This window comes from Corythoichthys intestinalis, chromosome 17 (genome assembly GCF_030265065.1).
Source record: "Corythoichthys intestinalis isolate RoL2023-P3 chromosome 17, ASM3026506v1, whole genome shotgun sequence".
NCBI lineage: Eukaryota > Metazoa > Chordata > Actinopteri > Syngnathiformes > Syngnathidae > Corythoichthys > Corythoichthys intestinalis.
Window position 1 is genome coordinate 44,572,026 of NC_080411.1, and position 26,816 is coordinate 44,598,841.

At 39.4% G+C, this 26,816-nt stretch overlaps 1 protein-coding gene across 6 annotated transcripts in view; it reads left to right on the top strand.

Moving 5' to 3' along the window:
• The window catches only part of dcc (DCC netrin 1 receptor), a 520,661-nt gene that overhangs the window by 438,053 nt on the left and 55,792 nt on the right, over positions 1-26,816 (top strand). For all 6 annotated transcript variants that reach the window (XM_057819874.1, XM_057819873.1, XM_057819875.1 and 3 more), the window contains exons 23-26: positions 5,799-5,961; positions 9,858-10,081; positions 10,278-10,394; positions 22,637-22,786. In XM_057819874.1, the coding sequence (XP_057675857.1) occupies positions 5,799-5,961; positions 9,858-10,081; positions 10,278-10,394; positions 22,637-22,786 (654 nt within the window). The remainder of the gene's footprint in view (positions 1-5,798; positions 5,962-9,857; positions 10,082-10,277; positions 10,395-22,636; positions 22,787-26,816) is intronic.

The window sequence follows — 26,816 nt, forward strand, 5'->3', positions numbered from 1 at the left end:
CTGGACATGTGTTGGTTTAAGCAGGGCAACCTTGCGTGCCATTTTAAACCATGACGTCTTAGTGTATTACCAACAGTAACCTTGGAAATGGTCAGGTCATTGACCAGCTCCTCCTGTGCAGTTCTTGGCTGATTCCTCACCATTCTTAGGCTCATTGAGACCCTAAAAGGTAGATCTTGCATGGAGCCCCAGTCTGAGGGAGATTGACAGTCATGTGTAGCTTCTTCCATTTTCTAATAATTGCTCCAAGGTGGATCTTATATCACCAAGCTGCTTGGTGATATAACCCTGTCCAATCTTGTAGAAGTCTGCAATTCTGTCTCTGGTGTCTTTGGACAGCTCTTTGCTCTTAACCATGTTAGGAATTGGAGTGTTCCTGATTGTATGGGGTGGACAGATGTTTATATGCAGCTAACCGCTTCAAACAGGTCAAAAAGTCAGATTAAAAAAGTCCACGTCCACTTATTCGTTGGACTGGACGACTAACAGGTCTTTGAGACTCACAATTCTAGCTAATAGACAGATGTTCAAATACTTATTTGCAGCAGGAAACACAAATAAATTGTTAAAATATCATACACTGTGATTTCTGGATTTTTTTCCCTTTAGATTGCCTTCCACAATAGACAAGCACCTACAATGAAAATTCCAAACCCGGTTATCATTTGGGCGAAATTGCAAAATCGCAGGGTGTTATTTTCCACACTGTATAGTGTAAAAAAAAAACAACCTCAAACTAATGAATGAAACATTAATAGAACTACCAAGGGTGGATCAGTTGATACAAATCACTTTTGTAACCGGAGAAGGATCATCTCACCCTAATCAGCATATCATAGGGCAGAGGTGCCTTTGCTGATGGGAGAAAGGTAAACTGGTGTTATTCTATCTGGCCTGTCGTCACTTTCAAGCCCAGAAGACAGGTTGTGGTAAAAAAGCCACCATAAAATACACCAAACTACTGACAGGATGTGACTTTTCTTTTTAAGTGTTTACTTGTCCCTTCAACTCTTTCAGTTTTATCCTCTGTGTAAACCAAATGGAACATGCTAGTCAGGTTTTCTTTTTTTTTTTTTTTCTTCCATGCTTGGAACATACAACTTCATGCATGGAACCATACTGTGGTCAGATTTACAGTATGTCTCACATATACTGTATGTGTGTGTAAACTGTATGGAGACAGAAAGTTGCCATTGGATGGTTGTCTGAGGCAATGAACACCTTTAGAGGTCATTTTCTCTCCCCCTTCTGAATAAGTTTGTCCAATTGGACAAAACAGTTGTTGCTTGCCGGACAGTGGACCGCTCAGGCAGGCAATCGGGCGGACAACCTTTTTACATCTTCCAAAAGCTACAGTTTGTCTACAGTACAAGGGACGGTGTAATAAAAAACAAACAAAAAAATTATGTGGTGACAAATGACAACACATCGCCCTTTTTCCTGGGCTAGGTGTTGGAGGTTGTTGCCCTAGCAATTTTTCCTTCTGCGCCTTCTTTGCGCCCACATGAGAGTGAGCCAATTCCTTTGCAAGACCCACAAAGAAGTCCACCCGTCTCTCTTATATTCAAGATGCTAATTACAGCTATCCGGAGTGAAACCCCCCCTTCACATCTAGGCAGCGAATCCACAGGAGTGTGTAGGGGGGTGGCCTGCTTGATTGATTCTTTGAGTGGTCTATTGTTTGACAAAGCCCAGTAGTCAGTTTAGTATCGGGTCATTTGACGCCTTTCTGGTATTTCTTTATAGCCAAAAAACCCCGGGAGTTTTAACACACTGCCGGGATGGGATTTATTGACTTACCACTTCCACCCAGTCTGGAAATATACACTTCCTACAGCATACATGTCATTAAATGATCAAACTGTTCTGATTCTAGAACGCTTGTTTACACTCACCTAAAAACCAAGTCTTGTCAGCCCCTTTTTGAGCACAGCTGCAGTTTGTAGCATCATTATAAAATGCCATATTACAATATTTATTTTTGTTCATGCCTGAAAATAGCTGATTTAATGGAGGCCAGAAGTCAATGTCTGTAGCTGGTATTATTTTAAGAGTATCACCTTAGGGCTTTTGAGAACAGTCTGGTTATGTGTGTGTGTTTTTGCCTGCGTGTTTGCGAGACTGCGTCTGGAGACAAATGTTTTGTCGGCATTGTCGGTGCTGCTGCTGCCAGAGGCGATCGTAAATCCATCCTCTCTGACCTGAGCCCTCCTACGCCTGGATGCCAGGTCACTGAGGGCAAAGGCTCATTCCTCAGGTTGACCATATTTCATCTTTAACACGTCTATGTCTTTGTATTGCTAAGCTTTCGCTCACTGAGAAACTACCAGAGAGATTTATCCCTGTTCTCATCAGGTCACAGAACTGTGACTGTCACTGTGATTTGACCTGTTGTGTTGTAATTTGAGTTTGTCGAAAGACTCCCCAGCAGCACAGTTTATTGCTGAAGGACACCATGACCGAATCCGGGTTGACTTTTTCCTAATTTTACTCTTAGGATGTCTGGAAGCTTTGTACTGCAAAGACTATTAAGTCATTCTTATTGTAATAAATTAACTTGAGGTAAAGAATAATTTACATCTGTTTGTTTTTGATGAAAGACATGGGGCCCTATTATTTTAGACTATGCCCGTGCGCTGTGATGTAAAATGCAACATCTTACTTCAATCGCGCATGTTGGTCATTTAAAAAAAAAAAAAAAAAAAAAAAAAAAAAAGCAGGCTCTGAAGATCGACGATCAAATTTTCTTGACTCTTTCAGAGCCACTAACGATAATGTCTCTTTTAATCCCTTTGTTGTGAAGTCAAATGAGTTTATCACCAGTAGACGTTCAATCGGATTAAACTGAAGGGGTGAGAGCGAATAAACGACCCGCCCACTTCAAATCGGTTGGAAGTCTAGCACCGTCAATAGTAAACAATGTACAAAATAAGTGCATGTACCAAAGCTGAAATTATGAAATTAGAAATGTCCTCGATCCGATCACGTGAATCGGGCCATTTTTCAGAGAATCAGAATCGGGGGGGAAAGGATCAGGGTTTTGATTTAAGAATAAGTAAATAAATAAATAAATAAATAAATAAATAATTTTTTAAGGGCTGAAAAGTAACAAAATAATCCAGAAATACAATGGCATTGCCAAAACAGAAAAAATATATACGTTTTGTACGCAACACTCCCGGAAATAGCGGAAAAAGTACTGTAACATGTTTTCTTTTGTTCAAATAATAAAAAAAAAAAAAAAAAAAAAAGACTTTTTTTCTGGTATCAAATCGGGACTCAGTATCGGCATATTCTCAAAATCAGGTGACTCGGACTCGGGTGCAAAACTATGCGATCGGGACATAAATTGACAATAATAAATACAGGTAGTCCCTGGGTTACGAAAGAGTTCCGTTCCTACACTTGCGGTGTAACCCGAATTTTGGCGTCATTCGTTAGTAACCCGGAGACTACCTGTACATAGTGGTATGAAAAAGTACCTGAACCTCATTTTTTGCATACTATCCTCATTAAAATATGAAAACCTATAAATGTTTGGTTGGTGTTATTTAACGCAGTGTTTTTTCATCTGTGTTGTTTTGAAAAAGATCAGATCACATTTGATGGTGATGCAGATTTGTGAGATATTCTGAAACATTCAGATACTTTTTTAATACAACTGTATATATATTTTGTGCTCTTACTCACATGCGGAAGTACTACCTGCGCTATGCTTCCTGTGCCAAAATAAAAGCATGCATCACTAAACAAAAATAAATAATTAAATACTTTGAGGTACAACAAGGTACTGTTTACGTGACAACGTGACAAAAAAAAAAAAAACGACTGGAGGCAAAATGGCAGACGAAACTCCCTTAGGAGAAAGAAAGGACATAAAGGAAGAAAGCAGACAGAAGAGGAGGAGAACAAACAACAACAAATACATCATTACATGGCTATGATCATAGTAGTGCTATCGTTAGCTATTTACCCGACGACACCATGTGAGGGTGATAATAGTAAATAGTAGCATTTTATTTTAATTTTAACCTATTGGTTTGCATTATTTTATGGGTTCATAAAGCATTCGGCATGACATGCATTCTTACACTTTGGTCATCACAGTGTTACAATATTTATTGACTACATATCGTTGCTTTAAGTGTGGAATAAACTGAAAAGTAGAAACACTTAAAGATAAGGTGATGATTTTTTTTCCTTCAAGGCCTGAGAGTTATATTGCACTCCCGTTTGCTTCACTTGTAAGATGTGATGAATTGTGTTTTTTATTGAGAGAGACAACTGACTTTAGAAAGACGGAAGGTTCAGGGAAGGAGTGAAAGAGGTAGAACTGCCTTTTCTCCTTGTCGCAATTGTTTTTCTGTCTTTTCTCAGTCCTTTCTCATTTATCTCTTCTACCCTATGCACCACTTTTTGGTGTCCATCATTTCATCTTTGGAACCTGTTCATTCTTTACTTTGCTAGTCTTGATCTTAATCTCTAACATTCTTACAAGCGTTCTCTTGTTTTCAACAGGGTTACATTATTACCATGTCATATTCTGACTCTATGTTACCATCATCATCATCTAGTTCTCTGTCTCCATCTAAATTAAGTTGTCACTTATACAGTATATATATTACACTCCAATCATGCTCAAAATTTTTCTGGAAAAATGTGACAAACATTGCCAATAATCTTGTTGTACTTTTAAAACAGACATGTCCAAAGTCCGGCCCGGGGGCCAAATGCGGCCCGTGGTCAAATTTCATCCGGCCCCCAGCCTCTGTCATAAAATCAATAACGTCTGGCCTGCACACAGACTTGGTCAGCAGTACTACTACCAGCATATCAAGTAGCTTACACACTAAATGCTGTTCTTCATTTACCCACTAAGCAACGTTACCCCGTGTGACCCTTTACTTCCAATTTTGTAAAATGCTGACAATCAACAAAAAAAAGGAAGTCGACTGCGACGGCCGAGGCTTCAAAAGATAGGTGGAAATTGGACTATTTCTTCACTAAAATACACAACAACTATGTCTGCCTCATTTGCAAAGAGACAGTCGCTGTTTATAAATAGTTCAATGTGAGGTGATATTACCTAACAAGACACGCTGACATGTACGACTAGATTACAGCGAAGATTCGCAGCGAGAAATTGAAGCAACTTGAAGCTAGTTCAATTTCACAGCAGCAGTATTTCGCAAGAGCCCGAGAGTTGAAAGAGAATGCCACAAAGGCTAGTTGCAAGATTGTTGAAATTATCAATTAAAAAAAATAATAAAGCCAATGTGACACTCAGAATGGCTTGCTAAAATTTGCTCAAATATATTGTTCAACGTAAAGGACGTCAGCCAAGATCGGCCTCTCACATTTTTACCACACCAAATCTGGCCCCCTTTGCAAAAAGTTTGGACACCCCTGTTTTAAAACAATTTTATATACAAGTAATAATATTGGCGGAATATTTTTCTTTTGCGTGGTGCTGTAACAGAAGAGAATTTGAGAAACATTGCATTGTGGGGCTGTGCAAAATAGCAAAGTTGTCGCCATAAAATGACAAGTCAACAAGTGGAATGTCTGCTATTTATATGTGCATTTTTTATTAGCCAAGTAAAGTTGTCTAACAATTTTCTCTGAAGAATTTGACGCTGAAAAGCAAGACAAAAAAAAAGCCTTAGGTTGACCAGAAAACCTTTGAATAATAATAATAATAATAATAATATAACATTGAACACTATTCAAATGTTCTTAAAGTATTTGCATTTGTAATCTTGCTGTTTATCAACTCCAATGTTTTTTTTTTTTTTCAGAGTCTCCTATTGGTCAAATGCATCCACCACATGGCAGTGCTACCCCGCAAAATAACAATAACCTTTTGGTCATTATTGTGGTTTCTGTGGGAGCCATCACGGTGGTCGTAGTGGTTATCGTAGCCCTCATCTGTACACGACGATCTTCTGCCCAACAGCGCAAGTAAGACATTTCACTTTTTCTCACACAGATTTAAAACAGGATTTTTTATCAACACCTCAAAGGTTTCTCTTGTTTTCATTTTACTCTGTTCCTTTTCTGCTAGATTTGTTTTTGTTCCCAATTAAGATTTTAACCGTCAAATATGTCTATATTTATTTTTTACAGCTATTACATTCATGCTTGCTGTATGTTGGTAGTTGAGTGAAAACTCTCTAACATATAACCAGGGTCGGGACTTATTTTCAGCCCTGGAATTTCATGCCACGGACCAGCCAACTTTGAACTATATCATGACCTACCAAATTGAAATAATGTACTTACAATTGTACTGTCAAGCAATTAAGATTTTAATTGCAATCAATCGAATGCTATCCATAATTAATTTGCGATCAATCGCAATGCTGTCCGTAGTTAACTCGGGATTAATGGCAGGTTTTTTTCTACACGCAAAAATTATATATTATATGTACAGTACATACTGTAATTATAGTTTTTTTAATTGTTAAAGTACACTTATCGGCGCATGAGTTGACCAGTGTGCTCACCGTATATAATTCTAATTTAAGCCCATGAGAATCAAGAGTTAAATTACATATCAGTTATTATATATATATATATATATATATATATATATATATATATATATATATATATATATATATATATATATATATATATATATATATATATATATATATATATATGAGGGAAAGAGAGAGGGAGAGAAAGCGAGAGAGACCGACCCCCCCTCTACTGTGATTAGTTTTTTGCACACTCTTGCCTTTAAGGTTGGGACCTTCATTTTTGTTGCATTGAAGAGGTGTGTCCAATCTTTTTGGCCTCTACTGTACGTGAATGAGCTCAGCTCCTGTACTATTCTATGCGTAAAGTGAGAAACATAGCTGATGCTCCAGAAGGAAGTCACTCCAAAGATTGTGGTAAAAAGCTCTCTACACAACCTAGACCTTCACAATGCATTTAAGACCTGCTAGCAGCAGCTAAGTAGCAGCATTAGTTTACAGCTGGGATGTAACTTTTGACTGCAAAACAACAAAGATAAGATGTGCGAAGATTGTCTGTAGTGTGCAAGCCAGGTTTTTATTTGTAAAACATTTATTTGAATTTGCTTTATTATTTACATGGGACTTTTTACTGTTATCTGGGGGGTGGAGCTTAGTAACTGTTACTACCGGCAGTGAGAAATAATGGGTCTAAGGATGGGAGATGCCTAGGACATGAACTCATCTCAATCATCTACTGTAGCTGACTGTGTATCCAGTTGAGTCTGTAAAGTCCTGTGAGAAAACCTTGTTGTGATATAAGCCTATACAAATAAAATTGAATTACTGACTTTCTTGAAAAACCTTCTTATGTCCATCCTTCATCCATCTATTTAAGCTCTGTTTTGTGCACATACACATACGCTGCCGTACCGACTGTGAGCAAGGTCACAGGGAAAACGCGGAATGGATTTTCAGAATTGTGGGCGTTTTGTATATGAACAAGTGGAATGGATTGGATAACGACGCAACAACCTTACTCTATGAAGTGAGGGGAAACAGACAGATTTATGATCATATTTAAGTTAATAATGACAGTTTATATGAATATTGATTTAAACTTTTATTCTGGCAACTTCATAGTGAATATGTCAGCATTATTATTATTATATTTTAAATAAAACAACACCAAATTATTTAGGTGGGCTTAACAACGCCACTGGCAGTGAGCATGTCCGCTCACAGTTTTGAAATCAAGGGCTCAAGCGCGGGTCGTACAGTCTATAATACTTGTATTTTATCTTATATGCTTTACATTTATATATATTTATAGGCATATACATTTCTACTTAGAAAATGAGAATATCCTGTCAGATCAGCAGTCCCCCCTATATGCATGTCTGAACTCCTCTGAGCAAACCTTAGACTGACTAATAGGCTCAGAACCCTTTTGCAGGTGTTTTGAATTACACAAGTGCCAACTGTGTAGAAATGAAGCTTCTCACCGTATTTGTTTTTTTTTTAAGTTTGTGATTTTAATTAAATGAAAAATCTCAATCTGAAAAACTACAACAAGGAACTGCTTGAGATATGGTAATTTGCATTCAATGGCTCAATAAAAAGTTTCTTTCATGTTAAATTGCCAAAATGAAACAACTTTTACTTAATATTATAATTATTAAGGTTGTACTGTAATACATTAATGAAATATAACATTTGTTATATTGATATTTGTCATAAAATTACAAAACAAATTCAATGAGATAAAATGTTTGAACTCACCAAAATGGCTGTCTCTCAAAGAACTTCAGTCCATCTGTGCATTTTAGGGGGTTCACACTTGTCAATCCACTCTAGAGTACCATATTTTTGGCTAAAAAGCCAAAGTTGCCTGACATGGGGTTTTCATCTTTCCTGGCACGGCCAGAGTGTTCTCCCTGTATTTTTCAAACACTGAGAGAAAAGTCTGGGACCCAGCCCATTAACGGCCTCTCGAGCAGGTACAAAATCAATCGACAAATCAGATTCGTTTATTTGTGTGACGTGTTCTAAACGAGCAACGTCACTCTTGCGCGTCGAAAGTCGTCTCCACAACAACACAGATGGTGAACAGGAGAGCCGAGAATATGTTCCAATCCACGGTAAAATCAGTTTTAAATTATCAAAAACACATCAACACGAGTCATTGACAACAGTTTGTTGAATAAACTCCGCTCTCATCGTATGTTTACTCATATGTTTACTTCCGCGCGCAAGTCCCTCGTCCTGCCCTCGTCGTTTTACTAACGTCACGTCTGCCCGTCGCTGATTGGTCCACTCCGCGGTCTGTTTGATCTGGTCCTGCTTTATCTTTGATGGATCAAAATCTCTCACTAGTGTTTTTTGGCAGCCCTTTTAATATTTGTCTTTGTCTCAATCTTTTAGATGAAAATTAGTCATTTCAAAATGTGTTCATCTTCGTCTAGTTTTAGTCAACAATTGCTCAAAATGTTTTTGTCTGTAAAATTCAAAAGTAATACTCACAAAATTAATAAATAAAGGTTTCCAAAAATTTCATATGAACATTGACAGACAAGCACATAATTGTAGCATCTACAAGGACGTCTCCATCTTTGTGATGATGATGCACACTCAGCTGGAGAACAATACATTGTTTTCAATCAATTAACGCCACACACTGTGTGTTGAAAAAAGTTGTTCAAGAGTTTAAGACAACGCTCGCCACACTAAATGCTAACACGAACGCTATGCCTACACTACAACTTACATTTAGTGTGTGAATATCTCTCAGCACAGACCTTTCAAAATCTAAAGTAACAAGAAATATTCTGTCGAGCCAAGATAAGAAAACAAATCTTTTCGTTTTGAAACAAGCAAGTTTGGATCCTGGACATTAATGAGTGTGTGTGTCGGGCGAGAGAGTGCTGCACGTCACACGAGTGACACGCCCAAAAAGTGCTTTGATGCTGGCTAACTCCACATACGAATAAAAAATGTCACACATTGTGAACATATGATGGAAACTATGGCGCATTTTCATCTCGTTCTCGTCAGACGAAAACTGGCATTCATTTCCCAAGATCAATTTTAAGCTGATCATGGCCTTGTCATTTTTATGAAAAAAAAATTGTTCGTCAACTAAATATTTTTGTACTCGTCATTGTTGACGAAAATAACAATGTCTCTGACAGACTATAGTCCTGCTAACATGGAGCTATTTGCCGTCCAACACATTCTAATGCATCGCATCATTTAAATGCAATGTTATTTATCATTCATACAGTAGAAATACAGCGGTCTGATCATAAAATACATTTCTGAATGTTATTCATTTCCGCTGTTTCCTCTTCTTAATCTATCCATCCATCCACATTTTTTGGGGTCCTGTTTTTGCAGGAAAAGAGCAAGCCACAGTGCCAGTAAGAGGAAGGGTAGCCAGAAGGATCTACGACCTCCTGACCTGTGGATACACCATGAAGAAATGGAGATGAAGAACATTGAAAAAGCTCCTAGCGTGGCCCCGTCTGGGCATGACTCTCCCATCCAGTCGTGCCAGGACCTTCCCCAGGTTGCTCACAGCCAATCAGAGAGCCAGATCGGTAGTAAGAGTAGCCACTCAGGTGCGGGTTGCTGTTCTCTTCACTTTAGATAGTTCTATCAAATTGCTTATAGAAAACATCCAAATAACATGTTGACGTCAAAGCCAGACATATTTTGTGATCCTGTATCTGATTTAGTGCTAAGAGTGATTAAAAATGACAAAGCATTTTTTCAGGAAGGTTTCAGTAGTCAAACCAGTCAAATGTGATGTTGCAGGAGCGGACGGTGATGAAGCGTCGAGCTGTATTTCTACTCTTGAAAGATCCTTGGCCGCCAGGAGAGGAACACGAGGCAAAATGATGATTCCTATGGATTCACAACCCAGCAACACACGTATGTACTTGCTACTTGGCACTATGTCATAGTATAATACAGCAGTGGTCCCCAATCTTTTTTGCACCGAGGACCGTTGTGATATGGGTCTTTTTTTCTCCCGGACCAGCATACTTTATCAGAAAAGTGTACCCGTATGTCAGTCTGACAACTACGGCTATCGTGCGAGCATACTAAATCACAACTGCACTTTTTTTCCCATATCAAAATGCAGATACTATATGGAACATTTCTACATCACGTTAAAGCTGACATATACTGTACCTACTGCAATGACAATCATCGAATGGTTTAAATGTAACGATACAATGAAAAATACTGTAAACATGAATATACAGTATAAATGTAGCAACACAGAACGTGACCCATGGCGGAAGCTGATAGCAGAATTTACAATCCGGAACGATTCAAAAACAAATAAAACACATAGTTCCTTTGGGTATAATTATAAGTAAATCAAAAAACATGTATGCAATAAAATGTAGCATGAAACCATCGGTAAAATCATCATTTTACCAAGTTCACGTGCAATTTTCATCTGCGTATGCGTATGATGTGATGTATGCCCATCTGAAGAGAATCCTAATATGTTAGGATGCTTGTAATGTGTGGTAGACTACATTAAATATAAAATAACACGATGGGGCTAAAAACGAACATTAAGTGCATGGAAAATGTCACTCACCATACGCCGAATCAACCCTTTTTTAACTGTGGTGTTAAAAATTTAATGTTTTAAAAGCCACAGGACTGCAGTAGGGGTCAAGGGAAAACAGTATTAATAATATTAATTAACTTTTAGGCATGTTCGTCACCCGAGAGCCGAAGTATACTAATAATACAATAATAGTTTAAAGAAGGGACTCACAGACACTAAAGTTGCAATTTGATCCGAGTGTATTGATTCCAGAGATATTTGCAAATGTCAAAGACAGAATTCTGGCTAATAGTTCCCTTACCGCGAGAGAGCCCATGATAGCGGAAGTATCAGTAAAGTCCTACAGCCTGTGTGCATACTAATATACTACAGAGGCGTGAACAAATTAGCATCTGACATGAGAAGATGAGGTGATGTCATGATGAGGCGATGTCATGCGCTCCTCTCCTGGAGACGTCGGTGCCTTCGCAGGTTCCTCTTCTTGGCGCTGTCGTGACCTGTTGACTTGTTATTTCCACTGTGCTAAACAATTTATTGACGCTTGCTTATTGCTTGGCAATGGGAGAAAAGTTCCAGACATATTTTGGAGAATGTACGACTTATGAATTTGCCCATGAAGCTACAGTGCTGGCCAAAAGTATTGGCACCCCTGCAAATCTGTCAGATAATGCTCAATTACTCCCAGAAAATGATATAAATGCTTTGGGAGTAATATCTTCATTTATTTTTCGTACGATGAAAAACCACAAAAGAGAATTAGAAAAAAAGTAAATCATTATCATTTTACACAAAAATCCAAAAATGGGCTGGACAAAAGTATTAGCACCCTTTGAAAAATCACGTGATCCTTCTCTAATTTGTGTAACTAATAGCACATGTTACTTACCTGTGGCACGTAACAGTGGTGGCAATAACTAAATCACACTTGCAGCCAGTTAAATTGGATTAAATTTGACTCAACCTCCGTCATTTGTCCGTGTGTGTACCACATTGAGCATGGAGAAAAGAAAGAAGACCAAAGAACTGTCTGAGGACTTGAAAAGCAAAATTGTGAGGAAGCTTGGGCAATCTCAAGGCTATAAGTCCATCTCCAAAGACGTGAGTCTACCGTGCGCAGTGTCATCAATAAATGTAAAGCCCATGGCAATGTGGCTAACCTCCGTAGATGTGGACGGAAAAGAAAAATTGACGAGAGATTTCAATGAAAGATTGTACAGTTGTTGGATAATGAACCTTGACTAACAGCCAAACAAGTTCAAGCTCTCCTGCAGACCGAGGGTACAACAGTGTCAACCCGTACTGTCCGTCAGCACCTGAATGAAAAAAGACTGTATGGTAGGATACCCAGGAAGACCCCACGGTCCCTACAATCAAACATGGCGGAGGTTCCCTAATGTGTGGGGTTGCTTTGCTTCCTCTGGCACTGGACTGCTTGACCGTGTACATAGCATTATGAAGTCTGAAAACTACCAACAAATTTTGCAGTATAATGTAGGGCCCAGTCATGAGTTTTCCAGCAGGACAATGACCAAAAAACACACTTCACAAAGCACTAGAAAATGGTTTGAGTGAAAGCACTGGAGATTTTTAAAGTGGCCAGCAATGAGTCCAGACCTGAATCCTATAGAACACCTGTGGAGAGAGCTGAAAATAGCAGTTTGGTGAAGGCAACCTTTAAATCTCAGAGACCAGGAGCAGTTGGCCAAAGAAGAACGGTCTAAAATTCCAGCAGAGCATTGTAAGAATCTCACTGATGGATACCGGAAGCGGTTGTTCGCAGTTATTTTGTCTAAAGGTTGTGTTATTAGGCTGAGGGTGCCAATACTTTGTCCGAGTTTTGTGTAGAATAATGATTTAATTTTTTTTTTTTTCATTCTCTTTTGTGTGTTTTCATTGCAAGCAAATTAAATGAAGATATTGCTACCAAAGCATTTGTAATTGCAATCATTTTCTGGGAGAAATTGAGCATTTTCTGACAGAATTGCAGGGGTGCCAATACTTTTGGCCAGCACTGTAATTTTACAGTACACTTAAGGAGGTAGAAGTTCAGTTTCTCATAGAGTCAGCGAGCGGGCATGAGACTAGATTTAACTATTCTGTTCAATGGGTATCTGCCTTATCAATGCAATCAAATAAGTTAATATGAGTTAAGCGATTAAGGTGCCATTAAAGTATATAATTAAACTGTGACTTAATACGGGCATATACAAGTAAATGAGGTGCAATTTTATTTTACCCTAACAGTGGCCTCTCCTAAAACTTGACATCAAATATCCTTGGTTCCAGGCATAATGAGTTATTCTCCATTCGTGAAAGGTTTCTTGGCTTTAGCAATACGGTTCGCCACGAGGTATGATGTTCTCAGTGCATTCGATTTTGTTGCCTTGTTTGCTAGCTTTACCACATACTAAACAGAATTGACTGGGTTGTAGGCTCCTCTTCTGGCTTAGCTGGTGGCCTTTTCTCCATAAAAAGCTGTCCAAAGACGTCGCTGCCTGCAGCACACAGCAGCTAACGTTACTGCTTAGACTGACTGACGCTGGGCTGCTAATGTGTGCAAACACCCCACTAATGGCGGCCAACAACTACGGATTAGTCAATTGATTAAACAGGCATATTGATGTGTCAAGAGGCTGTTGTTACCAAATTAGTGGTAGTGGTATAGTGATGTAGCAGAGTGACATATTTAGTGTAAAATTATCATATATTATTACAAGGCAGACAGGACTACAAATGAATTCAGAATGAGCAAAAGAAAAAAATCACTATGACCACACTCCTCGGGTAATGATATAAATTAGTATCCAGAATTTCAAATCAAAATTTGAATCATCAGCATTCGATTAAATGCGTCTCTGTTTAATTTAATGTATTACGGGTTTGTATGGCTTAAGAAAATTTGAAAGTTAAAGTATATCAATTTTATTGCATCTTTAAACAGCAACCTGATCTAATTTATTAGAGGTGGGTAATGTTTTTGTTTTGTTTTGACAGTTGATTGTACACATAATAAAAAAAAAAATTAAACAGACCACATACTGTTTTACGCTCAAATGAAGTGGAAATGTCATTCTTTTTGTAAAGGGTACACAGATTTTCTTTCCTTCTGAAGAGCATTCCAACAATGTCACATTGATGCAACTGCACATGAAAATACTGTGGACATGACCCTTCAGGCCAAAGCACGATGCATATTCTGAATCACTGCCTGCAGTTCTGCATCATCAATGCTTTCTTCAGTTATTTGTCTTGACTCTGTGCCCGGCAAGGTATCTTAGACTACGTTAACATGAGTCTGATCATCCTCTTGAGCACGAACAGAGATCAACATTGGCACTCGGGAATGGGCATTCGCGTGTTTGCCTCTGCTCGGAGTTTACAGGGACAAGAACTCAATTTTAGTTTTGTGGATTGGGGCAGCGTATGCTTGCCGATTTCTCATTTCATATTTCCTTGACAAGTGAACTTGTGGCTGGAGGTCATTGACGTGAAGCATGGGTTTACACTAATCTCCTTTGGGCTGTGGCACCATATTGGTTTCATACTGTAACGACACATAGTTGTTGTATACTGTGGTACATCAAGGTTCCAAACTCTATTTAGGGATTTTAACAAGCGCTATGGTTTTAAACTTGGGTTAGAGCAGTGCTTCTCAATTACTTTCTGTTACACCCCTCCACCCCCCCCCCGGGATGACGTAAATATTTTCGCGCCCCACTTAACTCTCTGCGCCACTGTAAATTGTATCATTTGTCAAAACAAATCAAATTTATTTCTATACCCCTTTACAAAATCCCGAAAGGTCCTCAGAGTGCTTTACAACAAACACAAATATTGTTCATGATAAATAAAAAGGCAGGAAAGTATTGTACAATGACATTAAGAAAAAAAAAGAAAACAAAAACAGCCCATCGCAATAAAAGTAAGACAGCAAATAAAACAATAACAGATAAAAACGGAAAACATTAAAACCCTTAAAGTGATCCTCTAACTTAAATACATATAGGCTCTAATAAACCACAATTGTTCTCTTGTACTAAAATATGTTGTTAGAAACACATAAAATGTTAAATCAATGGCAATATTTTATAATATTTACTACATATTTTGACCGTTAGTTGGCGCCATGGTTTGCAGGCTCGCAGTGATGACATCAGTGGGTTCTTTCCAAATGTGTAGCGTGTTCAACAATTGCTTATTGCTGCCTAAACTCGCAAAGTAAAATGCCACGATGTGCTGCTTTTGGATGCAATTTCCAGTCAAATGGAAACAAGGGGAGTGAAGTGAGTGGTCAAGGTGGAATTATTATTTTTAGTGAATAAATGTGCATAAGTGGAAGCTTCTCCCCCTTTTTGGTCCCTGTATGCACGTATCCTACCCACCACGCGTTACAACTGGCGCCCGAACATTTTTCCTGGATCCTCAGTCAAGTAAGGGATCCGTCTATTTTCTGGATCCGACGGTCCCACTGCGTCTGCAATATTGGTTTCGGATCTGTCCATTTTTTTGATTCGTTGGTCCCACAGTGGCTTTTTGGATCAGTCTATTTTGTGGAATCGACGGCCTTCCCAGGCCAGCCGAGCGACATAGTCTCTCCAGCGTGTCCTTGGTCGTCCCCGGGGCCTCCCGCCGGTGGGACATGCCTGGAACACCTCTCCAGGGAGGCGTCCGGGAGGCATCCAAACCAGATGCCCGAGTCACCTCAACTGGCTCCTCTCAACGCAGAGGAGTAGCGGCTCGACACCAAGCCCCTCCCGGATGACCGGGCTTCTCACCCTATCTCTAAGGGAGAGCCCGGACACCTTACGGAGGAAACTCATTTCGGCCGCTTGTATCCGGGATCTTGTTCTTTCGGTCACGACCCACAGCTCGTGACCATAGGTGAGGGTAGGAACGCAGATCGACCGGTAAATCGAGAGCTTCGTCTTTTGGCTCAGCTCCTTCTTCAACACAACGGACCGGTGCAGAGTCTGCATCACTGCAGACGCTGCACCGATCCGCCTGTCAATCTCCCGCTCCCTCCTACCCTCACTCGTGAACAAGACCCCAAGATACTTGAACTCCTCCACTTGGGGCAGGATCTCATCCGTGACCCGGAGAGGGCATGCCACCCTTTTCCGGCTGAGGACCATGGTCCCGGATTTGCTGATCTTCATCCCAACCGCTTCACACTCGGCTGCGAACCGCCCCAGTGAGAGTTGGAGGTCACAGCTTGATGAAACCAACAGCACCACATCATCTGCAAAAAGCAGAGATACAATGCTGAGGTCACCAAACCGGACACCCTCAACGCTTTGGCTGCGCCTAGAAATTCTGTCCATAAAAATTATGAACAGAATCGGTGACAAAGGGCAGCCTTGGCGGAGTCCAATCCTCACCGGGAACGAATTCGACTTACTGCCGGCAATGCGGACCAAACTCTGACACCGGTCGTACAGGGACCGAACAGCCCTTACCAAGTGGAAGCTTCTCCCCTTTTTGGTACTTTTATACACGTATCCTTCCTTCCACGCGTTACAATGTACAAGACATGGATTACACAAGGTGTGCTCTTTGACCTGTACTGTATGTAAAGCACACGACACCTCTGGATGCTAACAATCTACATAATTATATTGGGATAAGTTTGAAAATGCAGTATGCTTACCTTGAATATCTGCTAATAAAACCGGAGTTCCCAACAGCATACACTCTCGCTCCCAACCGGAGTTCCCAACAGCACTCTCTCGCTCTGTTGCCATTGAGACTCACTTGCAGCGAGTGCATCACCAGTTTTGCCCAACTTTTGTCTTATCAGGTATTTGCTGCACGCATTTTTCCCTGAAGCTCATCTTGTGAACGACCGACAGTGCTGTCCTGCTCTTCACTTTTCAGATCTAGTTCAAATAGGAAGGGTAGAACTGACGACATGTTGGGAAAGCTAACGAGTGACACGCTGGAATTTCGGCAACGGGCCCGGTGACGTCACGCACTGCGACGTAACAAGAATGGCGACCTATCACTTAAAATAATTTTACAAACTTTTTTAAAACAAAAACATTAAGAGGGGTTTTAATATCAAATTATTATAACTCATACTGACATTTATCTTTTAAGAATTACTTGTCTTAAAAATAGAGGATCCCTTTAAGAATAAAACCAGGCTACCTAGTCTGGGGAAAAGGCTAGTCTTAAAAAGGTGTGTCTTTGACCGAGATTTAAAAAGGCCTAGATTCGTAATGGTGTGTATTTCAAGGGGAAGTCTATTCCACAAACTGGGCAAACCTGGCAGCAACCGCAAAAGATCGGTTTCCCCATAATTTAAGTTTCGACCTCGGAACTTGCAAAAGAAGCTCGCCGGTAGAACGAAGAGTCCTGCCAGAGTTACGGACCGATAAATAAGAAGGAGCCTGGCCATTAATAGAATTATAAACAAACAGTAAAAGTTTAAATTGAAAATTGGGCCGGAATCCAGTGAAGCAATGATAGCAGGGGGGTAATATGTTCACGTCTAGGTATCCCTGTTAAAAATCCAGCAGCAGTATTTTGAACAATTTGCAGACGAGAAATAGAGGACTTCGGAAGACCAACATAAAGGTGCATTAGCCTTGAGCTTATAAAAGTGTGAATTGCTTTTTCAAGGTCGTGGTGACTATGAAAAAGCTTCACTTTGGCCAAGAGACAGAGCTGGAAAAAATATGGTCTTACAACAAAACTAATTTCTTTTTCAAAGTTGAGCCTGACATCGAATATCACTCTGAGATTTTTAACTTGTATCTTAAAAAAGGGAGCCAGAGCGCCAGAGTTGGGCTCAAGGGCATTCATCATAGAAGGTGTGCCAAAAGATTTTCAGTTTTGCTCTTGTTAAGATGTAAAAAGTTTTGTGGTAGCCACTGTTTCACATCGGATATGCACTCCATCAATTTAGTGAGAGCAGTTTGTTCATTCGTTGGCAGTAAAATTATGTAAGTACACCTATAACATTGTGTCTCTTTTATATATTAAAAAAAATATATATTACATTGTAGATCAACTTACAATAAAGTATAACTTTGTTAACATTGTTTTGTTGACACCAGAAAATAAAATACACTCAAAGTAAATTTTTTGACCATTTGATACTGACACTTTTCAAAATAAAATCAATAAATAATAATACATCCAAAATGATTAGCAACATGTAACTCATGAGGACAATATGCCAAACAATTTGACCAAAAATAGCAAAAATTAAAAGAACAAAAACAAGTGTCATTGGACATAGGGATAGTTTTTATTTTTGCTGCAGGCAGTATCAGCTCCTTTGTTATAGTGTGGGGTTATTTTGCACTGAGCAACTTGGTATACCACCTTTATATGATGCTAACAGTGCTCGCTGGTTTACTGATGTAACACTGACAAAGTGGGAAAATTGTTGGCAATATTCAGCACATTTTCGTTGAAAAAGAATTAAGCGGCTTATCAATGTGATTCGGGTCTAATGTCTTAAAATGACATCTTAATTGATTTGGCTTTCTTTTTGTCTTTCATCATCTCTCACTGTACTAAAAGTCAAAGCCAAAAGCCAAACGCTACTGTGTGAAAAAGTATTTGAACATCCTGCTATTTTGCAACTTTTCCCACTTAGAAATGATAGGCTGGTTTGAAAATTTCATGGTACACCACTGTGAGAGACAATCTAAAAGAAATCCAGGCGTCACAGTGTATTATTTTTTATTCTTTAATTTATTTGTATTACACTGCTGGTGGTAGCAACATGCTTTAGGGGTGTCTTTCATGGACTGGGCGACTGCGCTGTATTAAGGAGAGGATGAGCAGGGCCATGTATCGTGAGATTCGGGGAATAACCTCCTTCCTCCAGTTAGAGCATTGAAAATGGGTCGTGACTGGGTCTTCCAACATGACAATGGCCTGAAGCCATGACCAAGGAGTGGCTTTGTAAAAAATATATCAAGGTTCTGGAGGACTCTAGCCAGTCTCCAGACCTAAACCCAATACAAAATCTTTGGAGGTAGCTCAAACTCCGTGTTTCTCAGTGACAGTCCATAAACCTGATTGATCTCAAGATGATCTGTGTGGAGCAGTTGTTGAAAATCCCTCCTGCAGTCTGTGCAAACCTAATGAAAAGTTACCGGAAACGTTTGACCCCGTCATTGTAAACAAAGGCTACTGTACAAAATATTGACATTGATTTTTCTCAGGTGTTCAAATACTTATTTGCAGCTGTATAATACAAATAAAACATTAAAAATCCATACTCTGCGATTTCTGGATTTTTTATTTTTTTAAAAATTTTTTATTGTCTTTCACAGTGGACAAGCGCCTACCATGAACATTTTAAACCCGCCCATCATTTCTAAGTGGAGAACTTGCAAAATCGCAAAGTGTTCAAATGCTTATTTTTCTCACTGTACATTCGCTTCATCATATTTCCTCATCTTAGCTCCTCATATCTCCAGTGCTCTTTGCTGTGTGCTCTTGTTTAGTTTCAAAATACTGCGCATACTCTGAAAATGAGACCACCACTGCCACCCACTGAGTGGATGTGCAATTACACTTTATTCTAGTACGGCCAAAAAAAGTATGTTCCCTGAGGTCGCAGGTGTGATTTTATAGTATCATACTATTGTTAAGGTTAATTATTGGGGTTCCCAGCCATGGTTAGGATTTGAAAGAAGGGTTTCAAATTATTGTTAGTCTTTCAAACTAGGCTCTAAAATTAAAAATCAAACTGATGTCTAGGGTTTTAAACTAGGATTAGTGTTTCAAATTAGGGTTTCATACTTGGTCTAGGGTTCTAAAGTTGGGTTTCAAACTAGACTTAGGGTTTAATGACAAGGAAAACGACAGGTCATCGTTTATGCATTCAAATCATCATGTAAACAGTTCCTACAGTTTTATAGTTGGTTTAAACGGCCGTTTTACCTCTTTATTTTAATTAACTCAATAAATAAAAATCTATTTTAGACACCTGCTGTCATGATTTACTTGTTTGGATACCTTGTTGCAAGCTCATTTCTAACACGTCTGCGCCAAGTTTGAGTCTCCACAGAGTAGATGATCCATTTGTTATCTCAATTGTTTGCCAGCTCACTCTGGGCTGAAAGATTTCTCTTGTAATTGTGTTGTTCTCACTCTCCCAGTGTATCTGAAGGATTCATATCTTCCTTTGTTAAATTTTTACTCTCACCGTCTTGTTTTGCTGTTCTAGTTGAATACTGAATAGTCAGCAATCAGGTTATAGCCCTGTGTTGTTATTATTATTCGAATGTGTGAGTCAGTGGGTGACTTATTTGGGTTCTGCAACGTAGCATGTCGTACTGGCTGTTTGTATAAATGTGCCTGTGATATTTGGGTCACCGAGAGATAGGAGAGCCTTAAGACATCCCACATGCTGACCTGTCCTAAGTCTTATTCATTTTGTCACTCCATCCCGATCGTTTTCACAAAATTAAACTTGGCGGTAGTCCCATCTGATATTTCCTGTTTTCTCATTCATTTGATACATTAAGGGTGAGTCTTGACGGTGTGGCGTTGTCTCATTTTAGTACTTAAATGCTAGAAAACACTTTGTATTTATTCTGACCGTCTATGAGTTTTTAAAGCAACAGTTGATCTGATATGTAATTAGGGTTTAGGGTTTAATTTAATACATTTTCAATTTCCAAAGCATATTTTCTGGTCTTTTTTTTTAACATTTTGTCTTCCACACTTTAACCTTATAGTTTCCCTTTTCTAACTACCGCTCACTCTCACATACAAACGCACAAATCTCCATTAACCTGCAGCTGCCCCGCAGCTTCGTGCGATCAATAATCTCAGTCAATAACACTATTGATGACTCTTGCTCATCTGTGGTCATCTTGCTGCTGTAATCAAACTCTACTGTGCTTAAAGTGATCAGTAAACCCCACACAATACACACATGCGCACAAATACAACCACACACGCAAGCATGCAATCTCTTTAAAGCTGCTGATCACAGACTTGCTAAATTCAAAAAATCAATATTTTCCAATCATTACATGTATCGATCAGAGTTTAGTGGAATCAGACTTCTTGGTTTAAGGAGGCCAATAAATGTCACTCTCTGCTTGTCCTTTACAGTAAATTGAAGCTTTTTGGACTTCATGCTTTTGACAATTTTTTGTGTAAATAACATTTTCTGTTGCAGATGGCACCTAACATTTGTCAATCTTATATTACAATTGAAGTTAGATTTGATTATAAAACAGTTTCACTGAGTGGAAATGTCAGAATAGTATATCCTTATTAATATCCTCTCTTCGACATACAGTACATACGAACAATGTCTTACCAATAGACTTGGTTGTTGAGGTACCAATCATTTTCAGCTTAATTAGTTTTATTTAGAGTTGTCCGATATTGACTTTTTAATAAATAGCCGATATCCTGATATTGTCCAACTCCAAAATCCAATACCGATAACAAACCAAAATTTAAAGTGGTATTGCTAATTGGTGTTATACTTGTATAGCGCTTTTCCACCTTAAGGTGCTCAAAGCGCTTTACACTGCATCATCATCTACCTACTAGTGACGCAGCACCAGGAGCAATGTGGGGTTCAGTATCTTGCTCAAGGACACTTAGGTGAGTTCATCAGGGCACAGAATTGAACCCACAAACTCTGGGTTGGGGGACAACTACTCTACCACTGAGCCACGCCATCCCCAAATTGTATTGTGATATCCCACTGGATGCTTTAATAATGATAAATGTAACAACTTCAAGGTTTTCCATATAATATAAACATTGTGTGATAAATAAGAGACAAACTTTAACTGAATTTAGAGAAATTAAATGCCCGATATAAATTATATTAATTGAAATGAGCCAAAAGTCCCATAATTAAATAAAATGAATCATTCACAATTATATGTTTACTGTAGTTACCCCAAAGAGCCACTAGGAGGCGACCAAATCATTATAATCATAGAGATTCCAAATGCAATGACCATTCCCAAGATGCACTTTGGTGGGCATTTGCACAGATTTTTCTATTTTAGTACTTTTCTAGTTTTCTTAGTGACTTTTTTTCTGTTAACACAGTAGTTAAATGCAATGAGTTTATAATTCGATTTTGATCATTTATTGTCCATTTAATTTTTGCAACATGAATGCAAATGGTCTGCTCACATAACAAATATCAAGCATCTTAGTCACGAGACATCAAATGGTCAGCAAGCAAAGATGCTGTGCTAAGCTGGGACCAACCTTGGCTAAATTCAGAAAGCTTTGATAGATTCTGTGAGCAAGACTGCAATATTCACTTTGAAGGCAACATGTATATTAACCTATAATTGGTACTGAAAAACTGCTGTAGATATTATGTGATAGGAGTTTAAAATGCTTCTGTCAGTTGATGTCTTTGGCAACCTAATAGTATCGGACATTTTAAATTTTGTCAATGCTCATTTTAGTTTTTGGTCATGAGCACAAAATGTGTTTTATATGTCAAAACCCATTTTTTCCTGTTGTTTTATCATTATGCTCACTGAACCTTCATGGACTGTATCAGACATTTTGCATCATTCTGTCAGCGGTGTGTGCCAGTTGTATTGACTAGAATTTCTTTCTTTTTTAGCGGTGGTCAGTGCCATTCCAGTGCCATCACTTGATTCTTCTCAGTATCCTGGTATACTTCCTTCCCCTTCATGCAGCTTCACCCACAACAAATTCAGTTTAAGACCGATGCCCTTCCCTAGCCTGACCGTGGACAGAGGATACACGCAAGGTAAAACTACTGTACTGAAGGCTTTTGGGAGTCAAAAATATAAAACAACTGTCAATAACAATATAACCTGAAATCAGCCAAACTGTAACGTAGGTACTCATGTTCTTGGAATCAGGAAATTGTGGTCTTGACATCTATCAAATTTATATTTTGTGATTTTGTTTACCGTAGGAACATTTAAGAAAAAACGTGCAGACCAGGGTGTTGAACCTTTTTTTTAAGAAGGGGGACCGTAGGGTGTGTTCCAATTATAGAGGGATCAAACTCTTCAGCCTCCCTGGTAAAGTCTATTCAGGGGTGCTGGAGAGGAGGGTCCGTCGGGAAGTCGAGTCTCGGATTCAGGAGGAGCAGTGTGGTTTTGTCCCGGCTGTGGAACAGTGGACCAGCTCTACACCCTCAGGAGGGTCCTTGAGGTTGCATGTGAGTTCGCCCAACCGGTCTGCATTTGTTTTGTGGATTTGGAGAAGGCATTTGACCATGTCCCTCAGGGAGTCCTGTGGGCTGTGCTTGAGGAGTATGGAGTACTGAGCCCCCTGGTAAGGGCCCTGTACGACCGGTGCCAGACTTTGGTCCGCATTGCTGGCAGTTAGTTGGATTTGTTCCCAGTCGGGGTTGGACTCCGCCAAGGTTGCCCGTTGTCCCTGATTCTGTTCGTAACTTTTATGGACAGAATTTCTAGGTGCAGCCAAAGAGTTGAGGGGGTCCGGTTTGGTGGCCTCAGTATTGCAGCTCTGCTTTTTGCAGATGTTGTGGTGCCGTTGGCTTCATCAAGCCGTGATCTCCAACTCTCACTCGAGCAGTTTGCTGCCAAATGTAAAGCGGACGGGATGAAGATCATCACCTCCAAATCTGAGACCATGGTCCTCAGTCCGAAAAGGGTGCTGTGCCCTCGCCGGGTCTGGGATGAGATCCTGACTCAAGTGGAGGAGTTTAAAGTATCTTGGGGTATGGTTCACGAGTGAGGGTAGGAGGAAGCGAGAGGTCAACAGGCGGGTCGGTGCATCGTCTGCAGTGATGCGGACTCTGTACCGGTCTATTTGGAAGGTGAAGAAGGAGCTGAGCCAAAAAGCAAAGTTCTCGATTTACCAGTCGATCTACATATGTTCCTACCATCAACTATGGTCACGACCCACAGCTCATGACCGAAAGAACAAGATCCCGGATACCAGCGGCCGAAATGAGTTTCTTCCGCATGGTGTTTGGGCTCCCCCTTAGATATAGGGTGAGAAGCTCAGTCATCCGGGAGGGACTCAGGGTCAAGCCACTACTCCTGTGCGTTTAGAGGAGCCAGGTGAGGCAGCTCGGGTGTCTGGTTCGGATCCCTCCCAGACGCCTCCCCAGGGAGGTATTCTGAGCCTCTCCTACCGGGGAGAGGCCCTGGGGATGATCCAGGGCACGCTGGTGAGACTATGTCTCTCGTCTGGCTTGGGAACGCCTTGGGATCCTGCCGGAGGACCTGGTTGAAATGGCTGGAGAGAGGGAAGTCTAGGCTTCCCTGCTAAAGCTGCTTCCCCCACGACCAGACCCTGGATAAAGCGATGGATGGATGGATGGATGGATGGATGGATGGATGGATGGATGGATGGATGGATGGATGGATGGATGGATGGATGGATGGATGGATGGATGGATGGATGGATGGATGGATGGATGGATGGATGGATGGATGGATGGATGGATGGATGGATGGATGGATGGATGGATGGATGGATGGATGGATTGATGGTGTTGTGTAACAATATTTAATTTATATCATGTCAAATTAACAAATTAATATTTCATAATAAAACATTGCATAGATCAGTGTTTCTGAACCATTGTTCCGCCGCCAAGATTTTTATTGCGAGATTAAAGTTGTTTTGTTGCCTATTTGTATGGTAGGTGAATGGAAAGTTTGGTTTCACGGGCTTCAACTTTTGGCGACTTATGGTCTGTGTGAGCACGATACTGCTTTCTGCACAATATTAGGGGAATAAAGTGATATTGGAAGAAAAAAAATCGTAAAATGACGAGATTAAAGTTGTTAGAATACATATTTTTACATCATGTAGACTGAATATTGTTCGGTGTTTATTTGTGTTTGTCTGATTCTGAGTTGGGAACCACTGGCATAGATGATCTCAAATGTTCCACCTACAATGTTTGTTTTTTTCTTCACTTAAGACATTGTTACTGTAGAGCTAAATGATGCAGCGGGGAGCAGTAATTCAATAATTGCCCAATTTCTTGTCAGATTCTATCAATGACTTGGAGACGGCTGAGAAACAATAACAATCCTCAGAGTCATTCAATTAGCTGACACACTGGGAGGACTGATCACTAGCTCGAAAATGCAGTTACAAGCAACTGTCAAGGGAGACACAAAAAGATTCTTGAGCCATATGCCTGTCACACCTTGTATGACATTGTAAAAGCCTCGGGCTGCAGCTGCTTTATTGTGCAAGATATCACAAGCTGTTGACAAATTGTTGTTTCAGACTTCTAAAGTTAGCTGGCTCAAAGTTGTACAGTGTTTGGGTGAATATATCTGAAAAGTGCTCATATCCCCAATTTGTTAGCAGGTTGGGTAATTTGACTTTCTCAGTCATTTTTGATACTGTGGTCTTTGTGATGGAGGTATGACTAAACACAGTTGCTAAATTAAATGAAAAATAAATTATTTAATTACCAACAGACAGACATACATTCAAGTTTTCAACAAGTCAAAAATAGGGGAAAATTATTTTCATTATGTTTCCATTTAAAGGTCATATTACAATGTACATGATTAACATTTAAAAAATAGCCAAATGAAAAAAAAAAATACAGCTGGAATGACTCACAGACCATCTATTCAAATGTTGAAGGTTGCTTGAGGACATTGATGGTGTAGAACAGGGGTTAGTCAACGAGTCAAAGGCTAAGAGCAACATTTTTACTGCAGTACTGTAAAGGGCTACTCACACACTGAGTGTATATACTGTATATTTCCATGATACAAGTAGTCCCCGGTTTACGACATATCCGACGTAATATTATTAAAGCTAACAATGATTGACAGACGTTTAATGTTTGATCTTGCCAGAGAAGCAAACTTCAAAGCTCTGCATGCGTCAATCATTGTTTAACTTGTTAAACAGTTGCTGTGGACACTCATCGTGTGTAAGCGCACAGCGGATTTGAGTGGACTCATTTAATGAAGCATTTACTAAAGCCAAGCATTTTTCTGCTTTATTCTTGTTTAACAATAAATCGTTGGGACGGTAACATGTTTAAAACCTATTATAATTATTACGTTTGAAGTGTTTAAAAATCATTTTTTAAATATATAGATACATAAAAGTTTTTTTTTTAATTATACATTGGGGGGAAAAAAGTGAAAACCATGTCTTCTATGTATCTTTTTTCATGCTAAATCTGAATAAATACATTGAACTCACACAAAAATATATATACTTCATAGTTCTCCACTTATCGCGGCAGGTTATGGTCCCCGTTAACCGTGAAAAATTAATATGATGTGTCCTGTCCTCACTAAACAAATTGTTCAGCTTTACAGACAGCAAACAAGTCAGTTGTGCCTTTTGAACCTTTTTACCTCCATTTACTTTTGAGAATTTGTAAAGCTTCAACACACATATGTACACTTAGAGTATGTTCAAAACGACACATTTTAACAATAAAACACTTGACACAAAACAGTTGGTGCTCAAACGTCCATCTAGTCTGATCACTATGTAAATTTAGTGGATTAAATTGCTTAATTTGCCTTACAAAAGTCGCTATCTTAAATGCTACGCATGCTAACATATTTTACAATTCCCATAGCAAATCACTCACATGAACCCCATAAACTGTAGCTGTAAACTAAAATTACAAATGTATAAACAATACATATATGAGCTGAAAAAACTTACAGCCGTTTTGTTGGCCAAACCAGCGCGCCGCTGTCCTTTATCCATGTCAGACGACTCTGCTCCTCAGTAATACAAGGCGACTTTCCATCCAGACCAAACGCTGCCACCAGAGGGCAGTGTATCCTTCATCATTA